Consider the following 20,923-nt stretch of genomic DNA (forward strand, 5'->3'; position numbering starts at 1 on the left):
CGCATTATTTGTTCCACCGAATGGGAAAACGTCTGTGTGAGCATTTGAAATAAGATCAGGATCAAAACTGCTTGGAAATATGTTTGATACAGATGTTATTAGCAACCTCTGGGGGTAGCTAGCTAGCTTTAGCTACCAGCCTGAAAGCAATGACCAGTAGAAACTGCAGTCATTTTCAATATTTTTTAGCAATGATTTAGGAATCCATGAGAGTAAGTATTAGCTAGGTAGCCACTTGTTGTTCCCCTATTGAAATCGAACTTCATTTCATGAAAATAACTAGCTATCAAGCTACTTAACCCTGTTGACCACAGCTAACGTTATAAGCAGCCAGTTAGCTTCATCTGGCTAGAGAGGCGTGAACCGGAACCGGAACCGTGCTGTGAAGCTATCCACAATAAGGATTATCCACAATAGTGGAATTTGCCGTTTTCCTTCAAAATAAAAGTTCCTCATTGAAAGTTACGCAGGTTACACAATTGATGGAATCATGCCATATTTAGACTAGATAATATTAACAAGGTTAAAGGGCTGGAATTTATGGAGCAATAAAATAGTGTATCAGTCTGCTCCTTAACACCCACAGAACGCAACTTTTTACGCAAATATTAGCGTCGTAGATCTTATTGTGGCACTTTGACTGTGGGAAAGTCCTCAGAGTTATCAGACTCCAGAAAATACACTTGGTATTGTTTTTTCTCTGGAATATTGTTCAATACATAGGTTGACAGGTACAATACATGTGGCTCAATTCACAGTGGTTTCAGAGTCCTGCAATAAGTGCCTCGACGCTAATGTTCTGTGGGTGTCACTGGGTAGACTGATACCCCATGTCATTGATCCACAATCCATAGGGTAAGGCTGTACAGTGAAACAAGTATGCAATCGATGCAATTCTAAAGTCTAATACATCCACAGTGGGATTTCAACAGATTTTTGTCAAATTAACAAATTATTGTCTTTTTTAAAATTTATATAACAACAATCCAACCTCGTTTCGCATGATATATTCCATTAAGGCATGATTCCACTATTCGTATTCATTTGTAACACTTTCAATTAGACATAAGGGGGCGCACAATTGGTCCAGCGTCGTCCGGGTTAGGTCGTTATTGTAAATAATAATTTGTTCTTAACTGAATTGCCTAGTTAAATTAAGGTTCAATAGAATATATATATATTTATATTCTATTTTCCTTTTAAGGCGAACAGCAAATTCCACTATTTAGGCTAATCCTTATTGTGGCTAGCTTCACATAGGGTCTGACCATTCATCAAATTAGAACTGTTTTATAAATAAGGGGTATTTTAGATGATGACACCTAGATAGATAGTTAGCTAGCTAACTATAGCTACTGAAACAGATCATGTCGTTTTGCTATGTTTTTGGGGGAAGAACATTGTTTGTGTCCATTAGCTAGCTAGCTTTTTTATAGCCAGCACCGTCCATAGCTTGGGGGAGTGTGTCTGCGGTCGTGAGGCAGCAGCCGGTGAGCGAAACAAAACTTTACCGGCATCATAGCACACGTATCAGTGAATCGTTGTGACATATGAAATACGAGTGATAGTCTAATCAATGTGTAATAATTACATAAACAATGAATGAACGTGTTGAATGATTACATGACGTGAGAGTCATATTCAGGTCCTGGTTGGTCAACAAGCTTATTTGACGCTTCGAATAGTGTAAAACGGCGTTCCATACCAGCGAGGTAAATCAAGTGCACCCCACACAGGCAAATGGCTTGTTCTGATTGGTTAAAGAAAACCGGATGGCTGGTTAGGGGTTGATGGCCCTTCGTGAACGCCGAATATTGTGTGTAAATGATGAAGAAATAGGGTCAGTAATGTGAAATCCCTATAAATTGAACAATTTTAAACTCCCATTTTTATTAGATTTTTTTTTTTTTTAGCAAAGCGTTAATTTAGAACTGTCTGAGAAAATCTTGTGGAAGATTACGGTTGAGCACCCCTAGTTACGTAATGGGTTAGTTCATCATTACTGTACAGCGGAAGGAGGAGGACGTCAATATACAACAGCGTATTTATCCCAACAGGAGAAATTCATACTATGTGGCTACCTAGTTAACTACCAAGTTAAAAATCCACGACACCATGCAAGGTATGTGTACCAAATGTTACAGGTTTATTGCGTGCATATTTTAGAGTGTCCGATGCTACTGCATGTTTTTGCTGCCATCTTCTGAGATGACAGGTGGTGATGGTGACGGCCGTCTAGCCTAGTGGGCTAGATACAAAATACATATTCTTATCTTTGTCTCTATGATTGAACGGCCGGGTAATGTAAAAAAACATTTACATCACTCCTAAGTGTGTTTTGTACTCAATGTCCAATACATTATCCTTATCAAGTGTTCATGCTACTGTAGATCAGGTTATGGCTGAATTAATATCAGGGCTTGCCGTAAAGTTAGCCAAAAGGCTGGCAGATGACGATATTGAGTCGTTTCATCTTACCATTCATTCAATGGGAACGCACCTATCCCTGAACCGGGTTGTACATAATATATTTTCCATTGAGGCTGCAAGGGTGTAGTTTTCCTCCTTAACTAGATTTAATGGTGATACGTTTTGTGATATCCAATTGGTAGTTACGATCTTGTCTCATCGCTGCAACTCTCCAACGGGCTTGGTAGAGGTGAAGGACTGAAACATCACCCGCCAAGCCACACTGCTTCTTAACTAGGAAGCCAGCCGCACCAATGTGTTGGAGGAAACACTGTTCAACTGACGACTGAAGTCAGCTTTCATGTGCCCGGCCCGCTACAAGGAATCGCTAGAGTGCGATGAGCCATGGAAAACCCCCCGGTCTAACCCTCCCCTAACCCAGACGACCCTGGGCCAATTGTGTGTCACCCTATGGGACTCCCGGTCACGGCCGGTTGTGACACAGCCTGGGGTCGAACCCCAGGTTGTAGTGAAGCCTCAACACTAACATGTAGTGCCTTAGACCGCTGCGCTACTCAGGAGACCCCATACTTTCTTTATGAAGCACCAGTTTCCACCACCATGCTAGAGTAGCTAATGTTAGTCCTGGATGTTGCATATTCCATTCAGCCAATCAGGTTGCAGTAGTCTGTTTTTTTTCTCACCCCTGGTCTGATTGGCTGAACACAATACGCAACATCAGGAAGTAGCATTAGCCACTTTAGCATGGTGGTGGAAAATAGTGTTTTATAAAAAAGTATGTAAATTTCCCCGTTTTTTTCCGACCTTCTCCCCGTTCAATTGAGTTCAGGAGGAACATTTCACCCTTACAGCCTGAATGGAGAATGTTTAATGTACAAACCAGTCCATGGGGGATACGAGTGCATAGCCAGCTGCATTGCCAGCTGGATAGATTCCATCTGGACCGTAAGATGAAATGACTCAACATCGCCATCTGCTGGCCTTTGGATACCTTCAATTCTATGTTAGTTACTGACTATGAATTACCTTCCAACACTTTACCTTTATAAGCCCATAAACACAATTCCTGGTTGATATCTTTAAACCCAATTTGAAGTTTTAATAAATATATATTTTTAACCCTTTCTGCAGCATAGATGACATCCCACCCCTCTAAACAGACCAACCACTTCAACTTTAAACAATTCTCTCATTCATCATCCCAGTCCTCTCTTCAATGCCTAACAGTGGGGATAGTTCAGGACCTAATGTGTCTGGGAGTCAGCCAGGCGACCAGGCTATGCCCTTGTCCCAGCGACCCCCACCCCCTGACAGAGAGGATGACCAACGCGGCCTGCTGACCACTCTCACCCGGGACTCCCTGAGGACCCGGAGAGCCTCCAGCGCTGAGCTCCAGCTCCCATGGACCTGCCCTGTCACTCACTCCAGAGAGAAGTTCTACACGGTCTGCTCAGACTACGCCCTCCTCAACCAGGCTGCCTCTCTCTACCGGCTCCCCAGCACCCCCAGAGAGGTGGCCCACAGCAAGCAGGATGGCAGCGGGGCCCCATTAGTGAAGTCCAGCACTGTGGACCTGTCTCAGGGGCAGCCTGCAGGTGTAGAGGAGGCTTCAGACGAAGACTTTGACATGGAGGGGGTGTCCTGCAGCAACACCAAGCCTATCCTGGCTTGGGAGATTGATACCACTAACTTTGATGCTGTGCTAACTCGAAAGCCCAGGGCAAGTAAGCAAAATCAATAACCTAAATCATATACAGTTCTGCTTGCTTTTGGAGACATCATTTCCAGTATGTTTTCAGTCTCATGAATATGCTATGAATTACTTAGTATTGTTCTCATGCTGATTCATCTGTTACTAAGAAATATGTGCCCGTAGCTGGTGTTCAGATCATCTGTTGTTGGTACCGTGGGTATCATGAGTATTCACCCCCCCTACCCCTTGGATTACTTCACATTTTATTGTGTTACCAAGTGGGATTAAACTGTCATTTTGTTGTCAATGAGCTACACAAAATACTCTGTCAAAGTAGAAGTAAAATCCTAACATTATTTTAAGATGAATGAAAAATAAAACATTAATATACGTTAATTAGATACGTTTTCACCCCCCTGAGTAAATACATGTTAGAAACACCTTTGGCAGCGATTACATCTGTGAGTGTTCTTTGGTAAGTCTCTTAAGAGCTTTGCACACCGGGATTGTGCAATATTTACCCAGTATTCTTTTCAAAATACTTCAAGCTCTGTGAAGGTGTTGGGGATAATGACTAGACAGCTATTTTCAAGTCTTGCCATAGATTTCAAGAAGATTTAAGTCAAAACTGTGACTTGGCCACTCAGAATTGAGGAACATTCACTGTCTTCTTGGTAAGCAACTCCAGTGTAGATTTGGCCTTGTGTTGTAGGTTATTGACCTGCTGAAAGGTGAATTCATCTCCCATTGTCTGGTATAAAAGCATACTGAAGCAGGTTTTCCTCTAGGATTTTGTAGGTGCTTAGCTCCATCCCATTTATTTTCATCCTGAAAAACGCCCCAGTCTTTGCCATTGTCAAGCATACCCATACCATGATGCAGCCAACATCACGCTTGAAAATAAGGAGGCATTTACTCAGTGACGTGTTGTATTGGATTTGCCCCAAACGTTAGGCTTTACATTTACTTAAGGCTTTGCAAAGTGTATTCCGTACTTGTTGTTTTTTCAGTAGTACTTTAGTGCCTTGTTTCATACAGGATGCATGTCTTGGAATATTTTTATTCTGATTTTCACTCATTTAGGTCGTTATTATAGAGACACATTTCTCCTATCACAACTTCGTAGCAGTTTTAAAATCACCAATGGCCTCATTGTAGTTTCCTTCCTGTTCTGTATCTCAGTTTCCTTCCTGTTCTGTATCTCAGTTTCCTTCCTGTTCTGTATCTCAGTTTCCTTCCTGGTCTGTAGCTCAGTTTCCTTCCTGTTCTGTGTGTCAGTTTCCTTCCTGGTCTGTAGCTCAGTTTCCTTCCTGTTCTGTGTGTCAGTTTCCTTCCTGTTCTGTAGCTCAGTTTCCTTCCTGTCCTGTATCTCAGTTTCCTTCCTGTCCTGTATCTCAGTTTCCTTCCTGTCCTGCATCTCAGTTTCCTTCCTGTCCTGTATCTCAGTTTCCTTCCTGTCCTGTATCTCAGTTTCATTCCTGTCCTGCATCTGTTTCCTTCCTGTCCTGTATCTCAGTTTCCTTCCTGTTCTGTATCTCAGTTTCCTTCCTGTTCTGCAGCTCAGTTCAGAAGGATGACTGTATCTTTGATGTGTCTGTGTGGTTAAATACATCATCCACAGCATAATTATTAACTTGACCAGAGGTAAAAAATATATTCAATATCTGATTTTGTTATTGTTTTATACTTATGCAACAACCACATTTGTGTTATTACATTTGTATTAATCTGTAAATATTTCTAGAATTTTCTTTTTCCTTTGGCATTATGGAGTATTTTATGTAGTAGATCAATGACACACAAAAAAAAATCACAATTAAATCTATTTCATTCCCACTTTGTAACACAGCAAAACTCCATGAACTTCCAATACATTCCCTGTTTTCCCTGAAATCCCAGAATATTCTCCGGAAACAGGTGGGAATAAGAAGGACATCTATAATCCTCCAACCAGGAATTCTGGAAAACCAGGAAATTTGAATGTTTCCCAGAATTTTGAAACCCTACTCATGATACTCCTCTTCAACACAGGCAGTGAAACCGCAGACAGACAGGGAAACCACAGACAGGCAGTGAAACCACAGACAGGCAGGGAAACCACAGACAGGCAGTGAAACCACAGACAGGCAGAGAAACCACAGACAGGCAGTGAAACCACAGACAGGCAGTGAAACCACAGACTGGCAGTGAAACCACAGACAGGCAGTGAAACCACAGACAGGCAGTGAAACCACAGACAGGCAGTGAAACCACAGATAGGCAGTGAAACCACAGACAGGCAGTGAAACCACAGACAGGCAGTGAAACCACAGACGGACAGGGAAACCACAGACAGGCAGTGAAACCACAGACAGGCAGTGAAACCACAGACGGACAGGGAAACCACAGACAGGCAGTGAAACCACAGACAGGCAGTGAAACCACAGACAGGCAGTGAAACCACAGATAGGCATTTGATTACATTTTTGTAAGGATCCGACAGCTAGTCTTACTGGGGTCCGACAAATAATGAAAAGGACATTACATCTATCAGTTACACATACGTGTCAGTACATACACACAACCAGTAGGTCATGTGTCAGTACACACACACAACCAGTAGGTCATGTGTCAGTACACACACACAACCAGTAGGTCTCGTGTCAGTACATACACACAACCAGTAGGTCATGTGTCAGTACATACACACAACCAGTAGGTCACATGTCAGTACATACACACAACCAGTAGGTCACATGTCAGTACACACACACAACCAGTAGGTCACATGTCAGTACATACACACAACCAGTAGGTCACATGTCAGTACATACACACAACCAGTAGGTCACATGTCAGTACATACACACAACCAGTAGGTCACATGTCAGTACACACACACAACCAGTAGGTCACATGTCAGTACATACACACAACCAGTAGGTCACATGTCAGTACATACACACAACCAGTAGGTCACATGTCAGTACACACACACAACCAGTAGGTCACATGTCAGTACATACACACAACCAGTAGGTCACGTGTCAGTACATACACACAACCAGTAGGTCATGTGTCAGTACATACACACAACCAGTAGGTCACATGTCAGTACATACACACAACCAGTAGGTCACATGTCAGTACACACACACAACCAGTAGGTCACATGTCAGTACATACACACAACCAGTAGGTCACATGTCAGTACATACACACAACCAGTAGGTCACATGTCAGTACACACACACAACCAGTAGGTCACGTGTCAGTACATACAACCAGTAGGTCACGTGTCAGTACATACACACAACCAGTAGGTCACATGTCAGTACATACACACAACCAGTAGGTCACGTGTCAGTACATACACACAACCAGTAGGTCACGTGTCAGTACACACACACAACCAGTAGGTCACATGTCAGTACACACACACAACCAGTAGGTCACATGTCAGTACACACACACAACCAGTAGGTCACATGTCAGTACACACACACAACCAGTAGGTCACATGTCAGTACACACACACAACCAGTAGGTCACATGTCAGTACACACACACACAACCAGTAGGTCACATGTCAGTACACACACACAACCAGTAGGTCACATGTCAGTACACACACACAACCAGTAGGTCACATGTCAGTACACACACACAACCAGTAGGTCACATGTCAGTACACACACACAACCAGTAGGTCACATGTCAGTACACACACACAACAAGTAGGTCACATGTCAGTACACACACACAACCAGTAGGTCACATGTCAGTACACACACACACAACCAGTAGGTCACATGTCAGTACACACACACAACCAGTAGGTCACATGTCAGTACACACACACAACCAGTAGGTCACATGTCAGTACATACACACAATCAGTAGGTCACATGTCAGTACACACACACAACCAGTAGGTCACATGTCAGTACACACACACAACCAGTAGATCACATGAAAGTAGACCTCTCTGTTTACATCACATAGACTATCAAGCATTTCACACGTTATCTAGATACTGACTGTTCACTCTTGGTAGCCTATAGCAACACCCTTAAATAATATACTTTAGGTGAGGCAGGTGAACCTGCAACCACAACACTTAAATAACACTTGGGACATGGGATCTTCTCTTTGGCTCTGAATATATATATATATATATATACACACACACACACACACACACACACACACACAGTGGGGCAAAAAAGTATTTTGTCAGCCACCAATTGTGCAAGTTCTCCCACTTAAAAAGATGAGAGAGGCCTGTAATTTTCATCATAGGTACACTTCAACTATGACAGACAAAATTAGAAAAAAAATCCAGAAAATCACATTGTGATTGTTCATTTTGAATGAATTTATTTGCAAATTATGGTGGAAAATAAGTATTTGGTCACCTACAAACAAGCAAGATTTCTGGCTCTCACAGACCTGTAACTTCTTCTTTAAGAGGCTCCTCTGTCCTCCACTCGTTACCTGTATTAATGGCACCTGTTTGAACTTGTTATCAGTATAAAAGACACCTGTCCACAACCTCAAACAGTCACACTCCAAACTCCACTATGGCCAAGACCAAAGAGCTGTCAAAGGACACAAGAAACAAAATTGTAGACCTGCACCAGGCTGGGAAGACTGAATCTGCAATAGGTAAGCTGCTTGGCTTGAAGAAATCAACTGTGGGAGCAATTATTAGGAAATGGAAGACATACAAGACCACTGATAATCTCCCTCGATCTGGGGCTCAAGATCTCACCCCGTGGGGTCAAAATGATCACAAGAACGGTGAGCAAAAATCCCAGAACCACACAGGGGGACCTAGTGAATGACCTGCAGAGAGCTGGGACCAAAGTAACAAAGCCTACCATCAGTAACACACTACGCCGCCAGGGACTCAAATCCTGCAGTGCCAGATGTGTCCCCCTGCTTATGCCAGTACATGTCCAGGCCCGTCTGAAGTTTGCTAGAGAGCATTTGGATGATCCAGAAGAAGATTGGGAGAATGTCATATGGTCAGATGAAACCAAAATATAACTTTTTGGTAAAAACTCAACTCGTCGTGTTTGGAGGACAAAGATTGCTGAGTTGCATCCAAAGAACACCATACCTACTGTGAAGCATGGGGGTGGAACATCATGCTTTGGGGCTGTTTTCTGCAAAGGGACCAGGACGACTCATCCGTGTAAAGGAAAGAATGAATGGGGCCATGTATCGTGAGAAAGTGAAAACCTTGAGAGAGTGAAAACCTCCTTCCATCAGCAAGGGCATTGAAGATGAAACGTGGCTGGGTCTTTCAGCATGACAATGATCCCAAACACACCGCCCGGGCAACGAAGGAGTGGCTTCGTAAGAAGCATTTCAAGGTCCTGGAGTGGCCTAGCCAGTCTCCAGATCTCAACCCTTAGAAAGTCTTTGGAGGGAGTTGAAAGTCCGTGTTGCCCAGCAACAGCCCCAAAACGCCACTGCTCTAGAGGAGATCTGGCAGAGTGGCAGAGACACCACTGTCCAGAGTGCTAGTAAGACTGGCAGAGACACCACTGTCCAGAGTGCTAGTAGGACAGGTAGAGACACCACTGTCCAGAGTGCTAGTAGGACAGGTAGAGACACCACTGTCCAGAGTGCTAGTAAGACTGGCAGAGACACCACTGTCCAGAGTGCTAGTAGGACAGGTAGAGACACCACTGTCCAGAGTGCTAGTAGGACAGGTAGAGACACCACTGTCCAGAGTGCTAGTAGGACAGGTAGAGACACCACTGTCCAGAGTGCTAGTAGGACTGGCAGAGACACCACTGTCCAGAGTGCTAGTAGGACAGGTAGAGACACCACTGTCCAGAGTGCTAGTAGGACTGGCAGAGACACCACTGTCCAGAGTGCTAGTAGGACAGGCAGACACACCACTGTCCAGAGTGCTAGTAGGACAGGCAGACACACCACTGTCCAGAGTGCTAGTAGGACAGGCAGAGACACCACTGTCCAGAGTGCTAGTAGGACAGGCAGAGACACCACTGTCCAGAGTGCTAGTAAGACAGGCAGAGACACCACTGTCCAGAGTGCTAGTAGGACAGGCAGAGACACCACTGTCCAGAGTGCTAGTAAGACAGGCAGAGACACCACTGTCCAGAGTGCTAGTAAGACAGGCAGAGACACCACTGTCCAGAGTGCTAGTAAGACGGGCAGAGACACCACTGTCCAGAGTGCTAGTAGGACAGGCAGAGACACCACTGTCCAGAGTGCTAGTAGGACAGGCAGAGACACCACTGTCCAGAGTGCTAGTAGGACAGGCAGAGACACCACTGTCCAGAGTGCTAGTAGGACAGGCGGAGACACCACAGACGGGCAGAGACACCACAGACGGGCAGAGACACCACAGACGGGCAGAGACACCACAGACGGGCAGAGACACCACAGACGGGCAGAGACACCACTGTCCAGAGTGCTAGTAGGACAGGCAGAGACACCACCTAAAGAATCAGTGTGCTGTAGGGAGAGGGTGAATGAGAGGACTGTGTTTATTTCACAGTGACTACAAGAGAGATTACTTTTCACAGTGACAAGATTACCCAGCTGAGTATTATTTTTGTTGAAAGAAATGGAACAATTAAGTACCGTGTGGTTCTCAGAAACAATTAGAACTCGAGGAACATTAGTACGCCACACTGATTATATATATATATATATATATATATATATATATATTCAGACCTGATGAACGCTTGACAGATATAGCCTACTTTTAGTTTCTGTCTTCATGAGCGATTGCTTTAACTTTGTGTCCTATTTTCAGGCAACATAAAGAGAGTCGGTACTAAGAAGATGAAGTCTTCAGGGGGCAGTAGGAACCTGCAGGACCTTCCTCTCCACGCCTCGCAGGACGAGATCAAACAGAGGAAAGTCCTGGACCTCAGGAGATGGTAATATAGCACACAGCTCATTATACTGTAACTACTGAGGTAACACACAGCTCATTATACTGTAACTACTGAGGTAACACACAGCTCATTATACTGTATTAACTACTGAGGTAACACACAGGTCATTATACTGTAACTACTGAGGTAACACACAGCTCATTATACTGTAACTACTGAGGTAACACACAGCTCATTATACTGTATTAACTACTGAGGTAACACACAGCTCATTATACTGTAACTACTGAGGTAACACACAGCTCATTATACTGTAACTACTGAGGTAACACACAGCTCATTATACTGTATTAACTACTGAGATAACACACAGCTCATTATACTGTAACTACTGAGGTAACACACAGCTCATTATACTGTAACTACTGAGGTAACACACAGCTCATTATACTGTAACTACTGAGGTAACACACAGCTCATTATACTGTAACTACTGAGGTAACACACAGCTCATTATACTGTATTAACTACTGAGGTAACACACAGCTCATTATACTGTAACTACTGAGGTAACACACAGCTCATTATACTGTATTAACTGCTACTGAGGTAACACACAGCTCATTATACTGTAACTACTGAGGTAACACACAGCTCATTATACTGTAACTACTGAGGTAACACACAGCTCATTATACTGTAACTACTGAGGTAACACACAGCTCATTATACTGTAACTACTGAGGTAACACACAACTCATTATACTGTAACTACTGAGGTAACACACAGCTCATTATACTGTATTAACTACTGAGGTAACACACAGCTCATTATACTGTAACTACTGAGGTAACACACAGCTCATTATACTGTATTAACTACTACTGAGGTAACACACAGCTCATTAAACTGTATTATAAACTGGGTGGTCCCTGCCCTGAATGCTGATTGGCTGACAGCCATTGTATATCAGACCGTATACCACAGGTATGACAAAACATTTCATTTTACTGCTCTAATTACATTGGTAACCAGTTTGTAATAGCAATAAGGGTTTGTGATATATGGCCAATATACCACGGCTAAGGGCTGTATCCATCTACTCCGCGATGCGTCGTGCTAAGAACATCCCTTAGCCGTGGTATGTTGGCCGTATACCACGCCCCCCTCGTGCCTTATTGCTTAAGTATATACCATATATACATAGTCTTAGCAAGCACTTTGGCATCAAGCTACTATTCTTTTGCAGTAATATTTAGCTACCTAGCTAGTTATCGTAGCTAACGTTAGCCTAGCTAGTTATCTTAGCCAACGTTAGCCTAGCTAGTTACCTTAGCTAACGTTAGCCTAGCTAGTTATCTTAGCTAACGTTAGCCTAGATAGCTAGCATCAAGTGAAGGAGATATAAAAATGGCCGTAAAAACAGCTAAGACTGATGTTCATTTTTTTATCTGAGAATTACTTTTAAATTGCTTTTGATGCACCGTAGCAAAGATTTGTATAACTTGCTCTTTGTTCTGTCTGCGCCCCTAATTATACTGTATTAACTACTGATAGACCTATCACAGAGCTAGTTCTACTGTATTAACTACTGATAGACCTATCACAGAGCTAGTTCTACTGTATTAACTACTGATAGACCTATCACAGAGCTAGTTCTACTGTATTAACTACTGATAGACCTATCACAGAGCTAGTTCTACTGTATTAACTACTGATAGACCTATCACAGAGCTAGTTATACTGTATTAACTACTGATAGACCTATAACAGAGCTTGTTATACTGTATTAACTACTGATAGACCTATCACAGAGCTAGTTCTACTGTATTAACTACTGATAGACCTATAACAGAGCTTGTTATACTGTATTAACTACTGATAATGATGACAGTGGGTTTGCATCCCAAATGGCACCCTATGTAGTGCACTGCTGCCCAATAGGGCTCTGGTTAAAGCTAGTGCACTATATAGGGAATGTGGTGCCTGCTGCCCAATAGGGCTCTGGTTAAAGCTAGTGCACTATATAGGGAATGTGGTGCCTGCTGCCCAATAGGGCTCTGGTTAAAGCTAGTGCACTATATAGGGAATGTGGTGCCTGCTGCCCAATAGGGCTCTGGTTAAAGCTAGTGCACTATATAGGGAATGTGGTGCCATTTCGGACAGAGCCAGAAATTTCTGCAAGTGGAGGAGGCATTCATTAGTGTCATGCTTTTCTTTCGCCCTCCCTCCCTCCCTCCCTCCCTCCCTCCCTCCCTCCCTCCCTCCCTCCCTCCCTCCCTCCCTCCCTCCCTCCCTCCCTCCCCCTTCTCTTCCTTCCTTCCTTCCTTCCTTCCTTCCTTCCTTCCTTCCTTCCTTCCTTCCTTCCTTCCTTCCTTCCTTCCCTCCCTCCCTCCCTCCCTCCCTCCCTCCCTCCCTCCCTCCCTCCCTCCCTCCCTCTCTTCCTTCCCTCCCTCCCTCCCTCCCTCCCCCTTCTCTTCCTTCCTTCCCTCCCTCTCTTCCTTCCCTCCCTCCTTCCCTCCTTTCCCTCCCTCCGTTCTCTAGGTACTGTATCAGCCGCCCCCAGTACAAGACGTCATGTGGGATATCTTCATTAGTTTCCTGCTGGAACTTTCTGTACAGCACACTAGGAGCAGGGAGGTAGGCATTTTATCGTCGTCTGTAGCTCTGTACGTGTGGCAATGGGATCACCGCTCGTTGGGGGAACAGACTCCATCTTTTATACTTGTTATATAGGTAATATATAGGTAATAGGTAATACAAAAGACAAATGTTTCCATCACATTATAGCGTGTAGTCTCATTTTTTATGTGTCATAAATAAGAGGATTAACAGCTATTTGATTGTTATTGTGTGTATTTTCAGTCTCCCACCCATCTCCCAGGAAGGGGCTCTTCAGATCCTAGGCTTCCAGCCTCCTTTCGAGGAGATTAAGTTTGGTCCCTTTACAGGCAACGCTACTCTGATGAGGTACAGTACTCAGAAATACTGACATTAGAAACAAGGTGCACACAGTTTATGGCTACAGATTATTATATATATATATATATATATATATATATATATATATATATTTATTTTTATCTTTGTGAACAGATGGTTCAGGCAAATCAATGACAATTTCCGTGTCCGAGGATGTTCCTATATTCTGTACAAACCCCACGGGAAACACAAGACAGCGGGAGAGACTGGTGAGTTTGTCTACTCTCTCCTCTCGTCTACCCTCTCTACTAACAAATTGGCCATGATGTAACAAGCTGCCCTCCGCTTTGGAAATACAAAGTGTAAAATGTGTTCAAATGTCAGTCAATCCAGTGGCTTGGGGCCGGCCTTGACTTTAGTTTGTCATCCAGTTCGTCTGTTATATAAAGAAATCGTTGTTTTTTTTGACAACAGAATAGATGAAAAAGCATACAGTAGTTCAGACTGTCTGCATGATTCTGTTTTGCTTTTAAATGGAGTGTGTTTGAATTGAGTATTTGTCCTCCCTGTTCCAGCTGAGGGGGCGTTGTTGAAGTTGACCCTGGGGTTAAGAGATGAAACCATGGCCTATATTTACCACTGTCAGAACCACTACTTCTGTCCTGTGGGCTTCGAGGCCACACCTTTCAAAGCAGCCAAGGCCTACAGGTACATTCTTCTCATATCCCTGTGTGCATTTACTTTCTAACAGGTCATCGTTTAGGCCTAATTCATTACATTTTATTATTTTCGATTACTAATCATTTTATCTTACTGTCAACCACATAACTCCTACTGTCAACCACATAACTCCTACTGTCATCCACGTACCTCCTGCTGTCATCCACGTACCTCCTACTGTCATCCACTTACCTCCTACTGTCATCCACTTACCTCCTACTGTCATCCACTTACCTCCTACTGTCAACCACATAACTCCTACTGTCAACCACATAACTCCTACTGTCAACCACATAACTCCTGCTGTCATCCACGTACCTCCTGCTGTCATCCACGTACCTCCTGCTGTCATCCACGTACCTCCTGCTGTCATCCACGTACCTCCTACTGTCATCCACTTACCTCCTACTGTCAACCACGTAACTCCTACTGTCATCCACATAACTCCTACTGTCATCCACATAACTCCTACTGTCATCCACATAACTCCTACTGTCATCCACATAACTCCTACTGTCAACCACATAACTCCTACTGTCATCCACGTACCTCCTGCTGTCATCCACGTACCTCCTACTGTCATCCACTTACCTCCTACTGTCATCCACTTACCTCCTACTGTCATCCACTTACCTCCTACTGTCAACCACATAACTCCTACTGTCAACCACATAACTCCTACTGTCAACCACATAACTCCTGCTGTCATCCACGTACCTCCTGCTGTCATCCACGTACCTCCTGCTGTCATCCACGTACCTCCTGCTGTCATCCACGTACCTCCTACTGTCATCCACTTACCTCCTACTGTCATCCACGTAACTCCTACTGTCAACCACGTACCTCCTACTGTCATCCACTTACCTCCTACTGTCATCCACTTACCTCCTACTGTCATCCACGTATCTCCCACTGTCATCCACGTACCTCCTGCTGTCATCCACGTAACTCCTACTGCCATCCACGTACCTCCTACTGTCATCCACGTACCTCCTACTGTCATCCACGTACCTCCTACTGTCATCCACTTACCTCCTACTGTCATCCACTTACCTCCTACTGTCATCCACGTATCTCCTACTGTCATCCACGTACCTCCTGCTGTCATCCACGTACCTCCTGCTGTCATCCACGTACCTCCTGCTGTCATCCACGTACCTCCTACTGTCATCCACGTAACTCCTACTGTCATCCACGTAACTCCTACTGTCATCCACTTACCTCCTACTGTCATCCACGTACCTCCTACTGTCATCCACGTACCTCCTACTGTCATCCACGTACCTCCTACTGTCATCCACGTACCTCCTACTGTCATCCACGTAACTCCTACTGTCATCCACGTACCTCCTACTGTCATCCACGTACCTCCTACTGTCATCCACGTAACTCCTACTGTCATCCACGTACCTCCTACTGTCATCCACGTACCTCCTACTGTCATCCACGTACCTCCTACTGTCATCCACGTACCTCCTACTGTCATCCACGTACCTCCTACTGCCATCCACGTACCTCCTACTGCCATCCACGTACCTCCTACTGTCATCCACGTACCTCCTACTGTCATCCACGTACCTTGTTAACTTGTTGTTGTTTACTTCTAAGGGGTACATTACCAACTAATGAAATGGAACACTGGATCCTGATTGGTGAACCAAGCAGGAAACACCCTGCTATTCACTGTAAAAAGTATGATCCTTTCTGACTTCTAATGTTTACAAAAAATTATATGCAGTATTTTTGTTGTTGTTGTTGTACAACGTTGTCGTCTTCTTTAGTTGATTTGTATTTAGTCGATTACTGTTTCACTTCTGTATCTTGCTGTTGTTTTTAGGTGGGCTGATATTGTTACAGATCTGAACACACAAAATCCAGAATACCTTGATATTCGTCACACGGAGAGGGGAATTCAGTGCCGCAAAACCAAAAAGGTTTTCATTTTTGTTTCAGTTTATAGTTTTGTTAGTTGTTAGGATACCAGTTATGCTAACAATGGGATGAGGATGCGTTAGAGCCCAGAACTGGCATGAATTTTAAGCCCTAGCCATGCCCGCGACATTCAGACCCCTGCCCAGGCCTGATTGCTTTTGCCAAATTTAAGGCCCTGCCCGAAACCAGAAATCAGAAATAACTTCCTCTGTAAGTAAATCCATTAGCTACTCCTCTGTGTCACTGGCTTCCTGCGCGCTGCTCACTCTGCATGCACTCTGCTCATGGTGGCTCTGAGTCTGTGAGTGACCATAGCAACGGCTACGCTTGGGCTGCTCTGCTCAATGACGAAACATGAGACAAGCTGTTAGTTACTTTTCATCCCTCTCAGACAAACTCGAGGAATAATATTATCATCTGTGAAATAATATCTCCTGTCTTCTATTTAGTTGAAGCCCATCTGGCACCATGTTATGATGTTAGTCAGATATGTCTGTACTGCAGAGCACGAGCAAATGGCACAGCTCCACAATGCTAGTGATACCCAAGCCCTGCCGTACCGTACTTATTGATGAAAAATTTAACAGGCCCAATGTATAATGTCAGGTTGGCCCGATGGGCTCGGGTAGCAGAGCTCTAGTATGAGTACTGCATTTCTGACGTGAACCTCTCCTCTTCTCAGTTTTTATAGTTATGTTAAAATGTAAAAGTTGAAGGTACCATTCATGGGTCTGTTACGCATTTCTGACATGAACCACTCCTCTCCTGGCAGGTGGGAGGGAATCTTCACTGCATCATGGCTTTCCAGAGGGTCAACTGGCAGAAGCTAGGCCCCTGGGCCCTCAACCTGGAGAACCTGAGGCATGACCTCCACCACCAGGGGTCTGAGAGGGCCCAGGGGGGCTTAGCAGAGGTCCAGGAGGACAGGGAGAAGACCTCAGGAAAACACCAGGCTTTGGCCCGGCTAGGCCGCTCCAACAGCACAGGTACCAGTAACCAGAAGGACGTAGCTTGGAAACACCTGTCTAACACCACAGAGTACCGACACAGGAGCTCACCTGAGAGCGACGTTGAAGAAGATACCACAGATGACTGAGATTCAATGAGAAGGCTGTGAAATGAGTGCTGCTAAAATATACTGGTTAGTATATCAAACGTTTCTCAATCGTTTTTCACCAACAAAAAAAAAGAGCGAGAGACGAAAGTGTTGTTTTACCCCGTCTAGCATCATCCAGATTCCATCCAGGATTTTGCCTGATTATTGTAATGAAAAGTTAGTACAACATACAAGTTGATACACTTTAGTGTGAAAGCTACGTTTAATCGTCTAGCAATGTATAGAGGACTGCTGCTATTAATCAGAACGTCTGATAACATTGCATTTAAAAGCCATTTAAGAAATAAGAAGAATAAGAATAAAATCTATTAATTTTACACTTTTAAAGTGAGTGTGTTAGTTTGCGAATGTGACTGAAATCCAGTGACTACGGTAAGCCAAGTTTTTCTCAACTCCACGATGCACATCACATCAATGGAGTTGAGCGGAGACAACTACAACGAGTCGCTGTCGGTCGATAAACCCTTACCTTGTACCTATGTTTGTCCTCTGTAGCTGCCTTTCTTACTTCCTTACCTTGTACCTATGTTTGTCCTCTGTAGCTGCCTTTCTTACTTCCTTACCTTGTACCTATGTTTGTCCTCTGTAGCTGCCTTTCTTACTTCCTTACCTTGTACCTATGTTTGTCCTCTGTAGCTGCCTTTCTTACTTCCTTACCTTGTACCTATGTTTGTCCTCTGTAGCTGCCTTTCTTACTTCCTTACCTTGTACCTATGTTTGTCCTCTGTAGCTGCCTTTCTTACTTCCTTACCTTGTACCTATGTTTGTCCTCTGTAGCTGCCTTTCTTAATTCCTTACCTTGTACCTATGTTTGTCCTCTGTAGCTGCCTTTCTTACTTCCTTACCTTGTACCTATGTTTGTCCTCTGTAGCTGCCTTTCTTAATTCCTTACCTTGTACCTATGTTTGTCCTCTGTAGCTGCCTTTCTTACTTCCTTACCTTGTACCTATGTTTGTCCTCTGTAGCTGCCTTTCTTAATTCCTTACCTTGTACCTATGTTTGTCCTCTGTAGCTGCCTTTCTTAATTCCTTACCTTGTACCTATGTTTGTCCTCTGTAGCTGCCTTTCTTAATTCCTTACCTTGTACCTATGTTTGTCCTCTGTAGCTGCCTTTCTTAATTCCTTACCTTGTACCTATGTTTGTCCTCTGTAGCTGTCTTTCTTAATTCCTTACCTTGTACCTATGTTTGTCCTCTGTAGCTGTTTGTAGCTGTGTGCCTTTCTTTGTTTGCTGATATCCATACTTTTTAATAAAACCTTTATCCAATACAACCACAGACTCCTTCCTTGTATCGACTGACAGCGACTCCGCCCACAGTTGTTGCAAACAAACTCCACCGAGATGTACATATGGTAGAGTTGAGAAACCCAGCTACAATAAAACTAACTACAGAAACAACCATGGTAGACTTCAGAAACCCAGCTACAGGAAAACTAACAGTAGAAACAACGATGTACATATAGTAGAGTTGAGAAACTCAGCTACAATAAAACTAACTACAGAAACAATCATGGTAGACATCAGAAACCCAGCTACAGGAAAACTAACTACAGAAACAATCATGGTAGACTTCAGAAACCCAGCTACAGGAAAACTAACTACAAAAACAATGATGTACATATGGTAGAGTTGAGAAACCCAGCTACAATAAAACTAACTACAGAAACAATCATGGTAGACATCAGAAACCCAGCTACAGGAAAACTAACTACAGAAACAACCATGATAGACTTCAGAAACCCAGCTACAGGAAAACTAACAGTAGAAACAACGATGTACATATAGTAGAGTTGACAAACCCAGCTACAGGAAAACTAACTACAGAAACAACCATGGTAGACTTCAGAAACCCAGCTACAGGAAAACTAACAGTAGAAACAACAATGTACATATAGTAGAGTTGAGAAACCCAGCTACAATAAAACTAACTACAGAAACAACCATGGTAGAGTTCAGATACCCAGCTACAGGAAAACTACCATGGTAGACTTCAGAAACCCAGCTACAGGAAAACTAACTGTAGAAACGTGAATCAAACAGTACAGTGGGTACAATTGACATTGTGTAAGCCTGTGAAACTATGTTAAGTGTAGATGTTCTTTTCCCAAAGAAAATACCTGAGAAATCAAGTCAACGGATGCTAATCACCTACCAAGATGTAGAGATTTATCTTTGTGTTGTTGTTGATGTCCAACGTGAGAGACAAAGGATAATGAGTGCATGATTGTGTCCATGTTGTGTCTAAAGCCACAGTTAAGTCTCCTGCTTAACTCTCCTGCTCAAGCATCTGTGGTTTTGTGTTTAGATTTATCCCAACACTACTGTAAAATGTATCATTATTTATTCATGTGATTTTAGATTTGCTCATTTTTCTTAATAAATAACAATTTATATCAATTCATATCAAAAAGTGTCATAATTTTACAAATAATGAGTCCACAGTTTAAGTCATAATACCCATAAAACCTAGAGGACAAACAAGGAAATGTCCCCCCCCCCTTCATTTATTTTTCCCATAGGGGATTTTAGAAACACTTAAAATAAGGGCTGTGTTTCGTGTAGGGTTACCCTGGCGTGAATACATAGGCTGAATTGATACAATACTCCAGAGTGGCACAGAGGCGTCACTGCAGTACCTGGTTCGAATCCAGGCTGTATCACATCTGGCCTGTGATTGGGAGTCCCATAGGGCGGTGAACAATTGGCCCAGCGTCGTCCGGAGTAGGCCGTCAATTGTAAATAAGAATTTGTTCTTAACCGACTTGCCTGGTTAAATAAAGGTTCAAATAAATAATACCTGTTAGCAAAGGTGTCAGGTAGAGACGGCGTTCAGGAGCATGCTGGGATTCGTAGTCTTGCATGATGTCTACTTTGATGCTAATTAGCATTTTTGAATCTGAATATATTGATATTGAGTCACCTTGTCCAAGGGAGATTTTTTTACATGTTTATTAAACCATCACGCCAGGGTAAGCCTACACAAAACAGAGCCCTTATACCTTACGTATAAGGGCCCTTATTTTAACACAGCCCTTATTTTAACACAGCCATTTTGTTTCGTGTAGGCTTACCCTGGCGTGATGGTTTGATAACCGTGTCAATGTTAAATGTTTCTGAAATTCTCCATGAGAAAAATGTAATGGTGTGAAAACGATCGGAGCCATTTCCCTGTTTGACCGGCAGGTTTTATGGGAATTGGGACCCCTCCACTGTGAGGCTCTATTACATGATATTAATGTGT

At 43.4% G+C, this 20,923-nt stretch overlaps 1 protein-coding gene across 2 annotated transcripts; it reads left to right on the forward strand.

The window, feature by feature from the left end:
- The first annotated feature begins 1,160 nt into the window (after window positions 1-1,160).
- LOC110524867 (basic immunoglobulin-like variable motif-containing protein) lies at window positions 1,161-20,077 on the forward strand. 2 transcript variants are annotated; one of them, XM_021604825.2, is made up of 10 exons: window positions 1,161-2,122; window positions 3,567-4,154; window positions 10,905-11,031; window positions 13,535-13,630; window positions 13,856-13,960; window positions 14,087-14,181; window positions 14,488-14,620; window positions 16,241-16,324; window positions 16,470-16,566; window positions 17,337-20,077. In XM_021604825.2, the coding sequence occupies exons 2-10, from the start codon at window positions 3,647-3,649 to the stop codon at window positions 17,658-17,660; spliced, it is 1,569 nt and encodes a 522-aa protein (XP_021460500.1). In that variant the 5' UTR covers window positions 1,161-2,122; window positions 3,567-3,646; the 3' UTR covers window positions 17,661-20,077. The 2 variants fall into 2 exon arrangements, with proteins under 2 accessions (XP_021460500.1, XP_021460498.1); XM_021604823.2 differs by having other exon boundaries at window positions 1,170-2,122; window positions 3,562-4,154.
- Window positions 20,078-20,923: the final 846 nt, after the last annotated feature.

The sequence above is a fragment of the Oncorhynchus mykiss genome, chromosome 5 (genome assembly GCF_013265735.2).
Source record: "Oncorhynchus mykiss isolate Arlee chromosome 5, USDA_OmykA_1.1, whole genome shotgun sequence".
Lineage (NCBI taxonomy): Eukaryota > Metazoa > Chordata > Actinopteri > Salmoniformes > Salmonidae > Oncorhynchus > Oncorhynchus mykiss.

Bases quoted from the DNA above. Each gene is read 5' to 3' on its own strand.
- LOC110524867 (XM_021604825.2), top strand. From the start codon at position 3,647: ATGCCTAACAGTGGGGATAGTTCAGGACCTAATGTGTCTGGGAGTCAG. The intron at 4,155-10,904 runs GTAAGCAAAATC...TCCTATTTTCAG, and splicing joins AACTCGAAAGCCCAGGGCAA to GCAACATAAAGAGAGTCGGT. The intron at 13,631-13,855 runs GTAGGCATTTTA...GTGTATTTTCAG, and splicing joins AGCACACTAGGAGCAGGGAG to TCTCCCACCCATCTCCCAGG.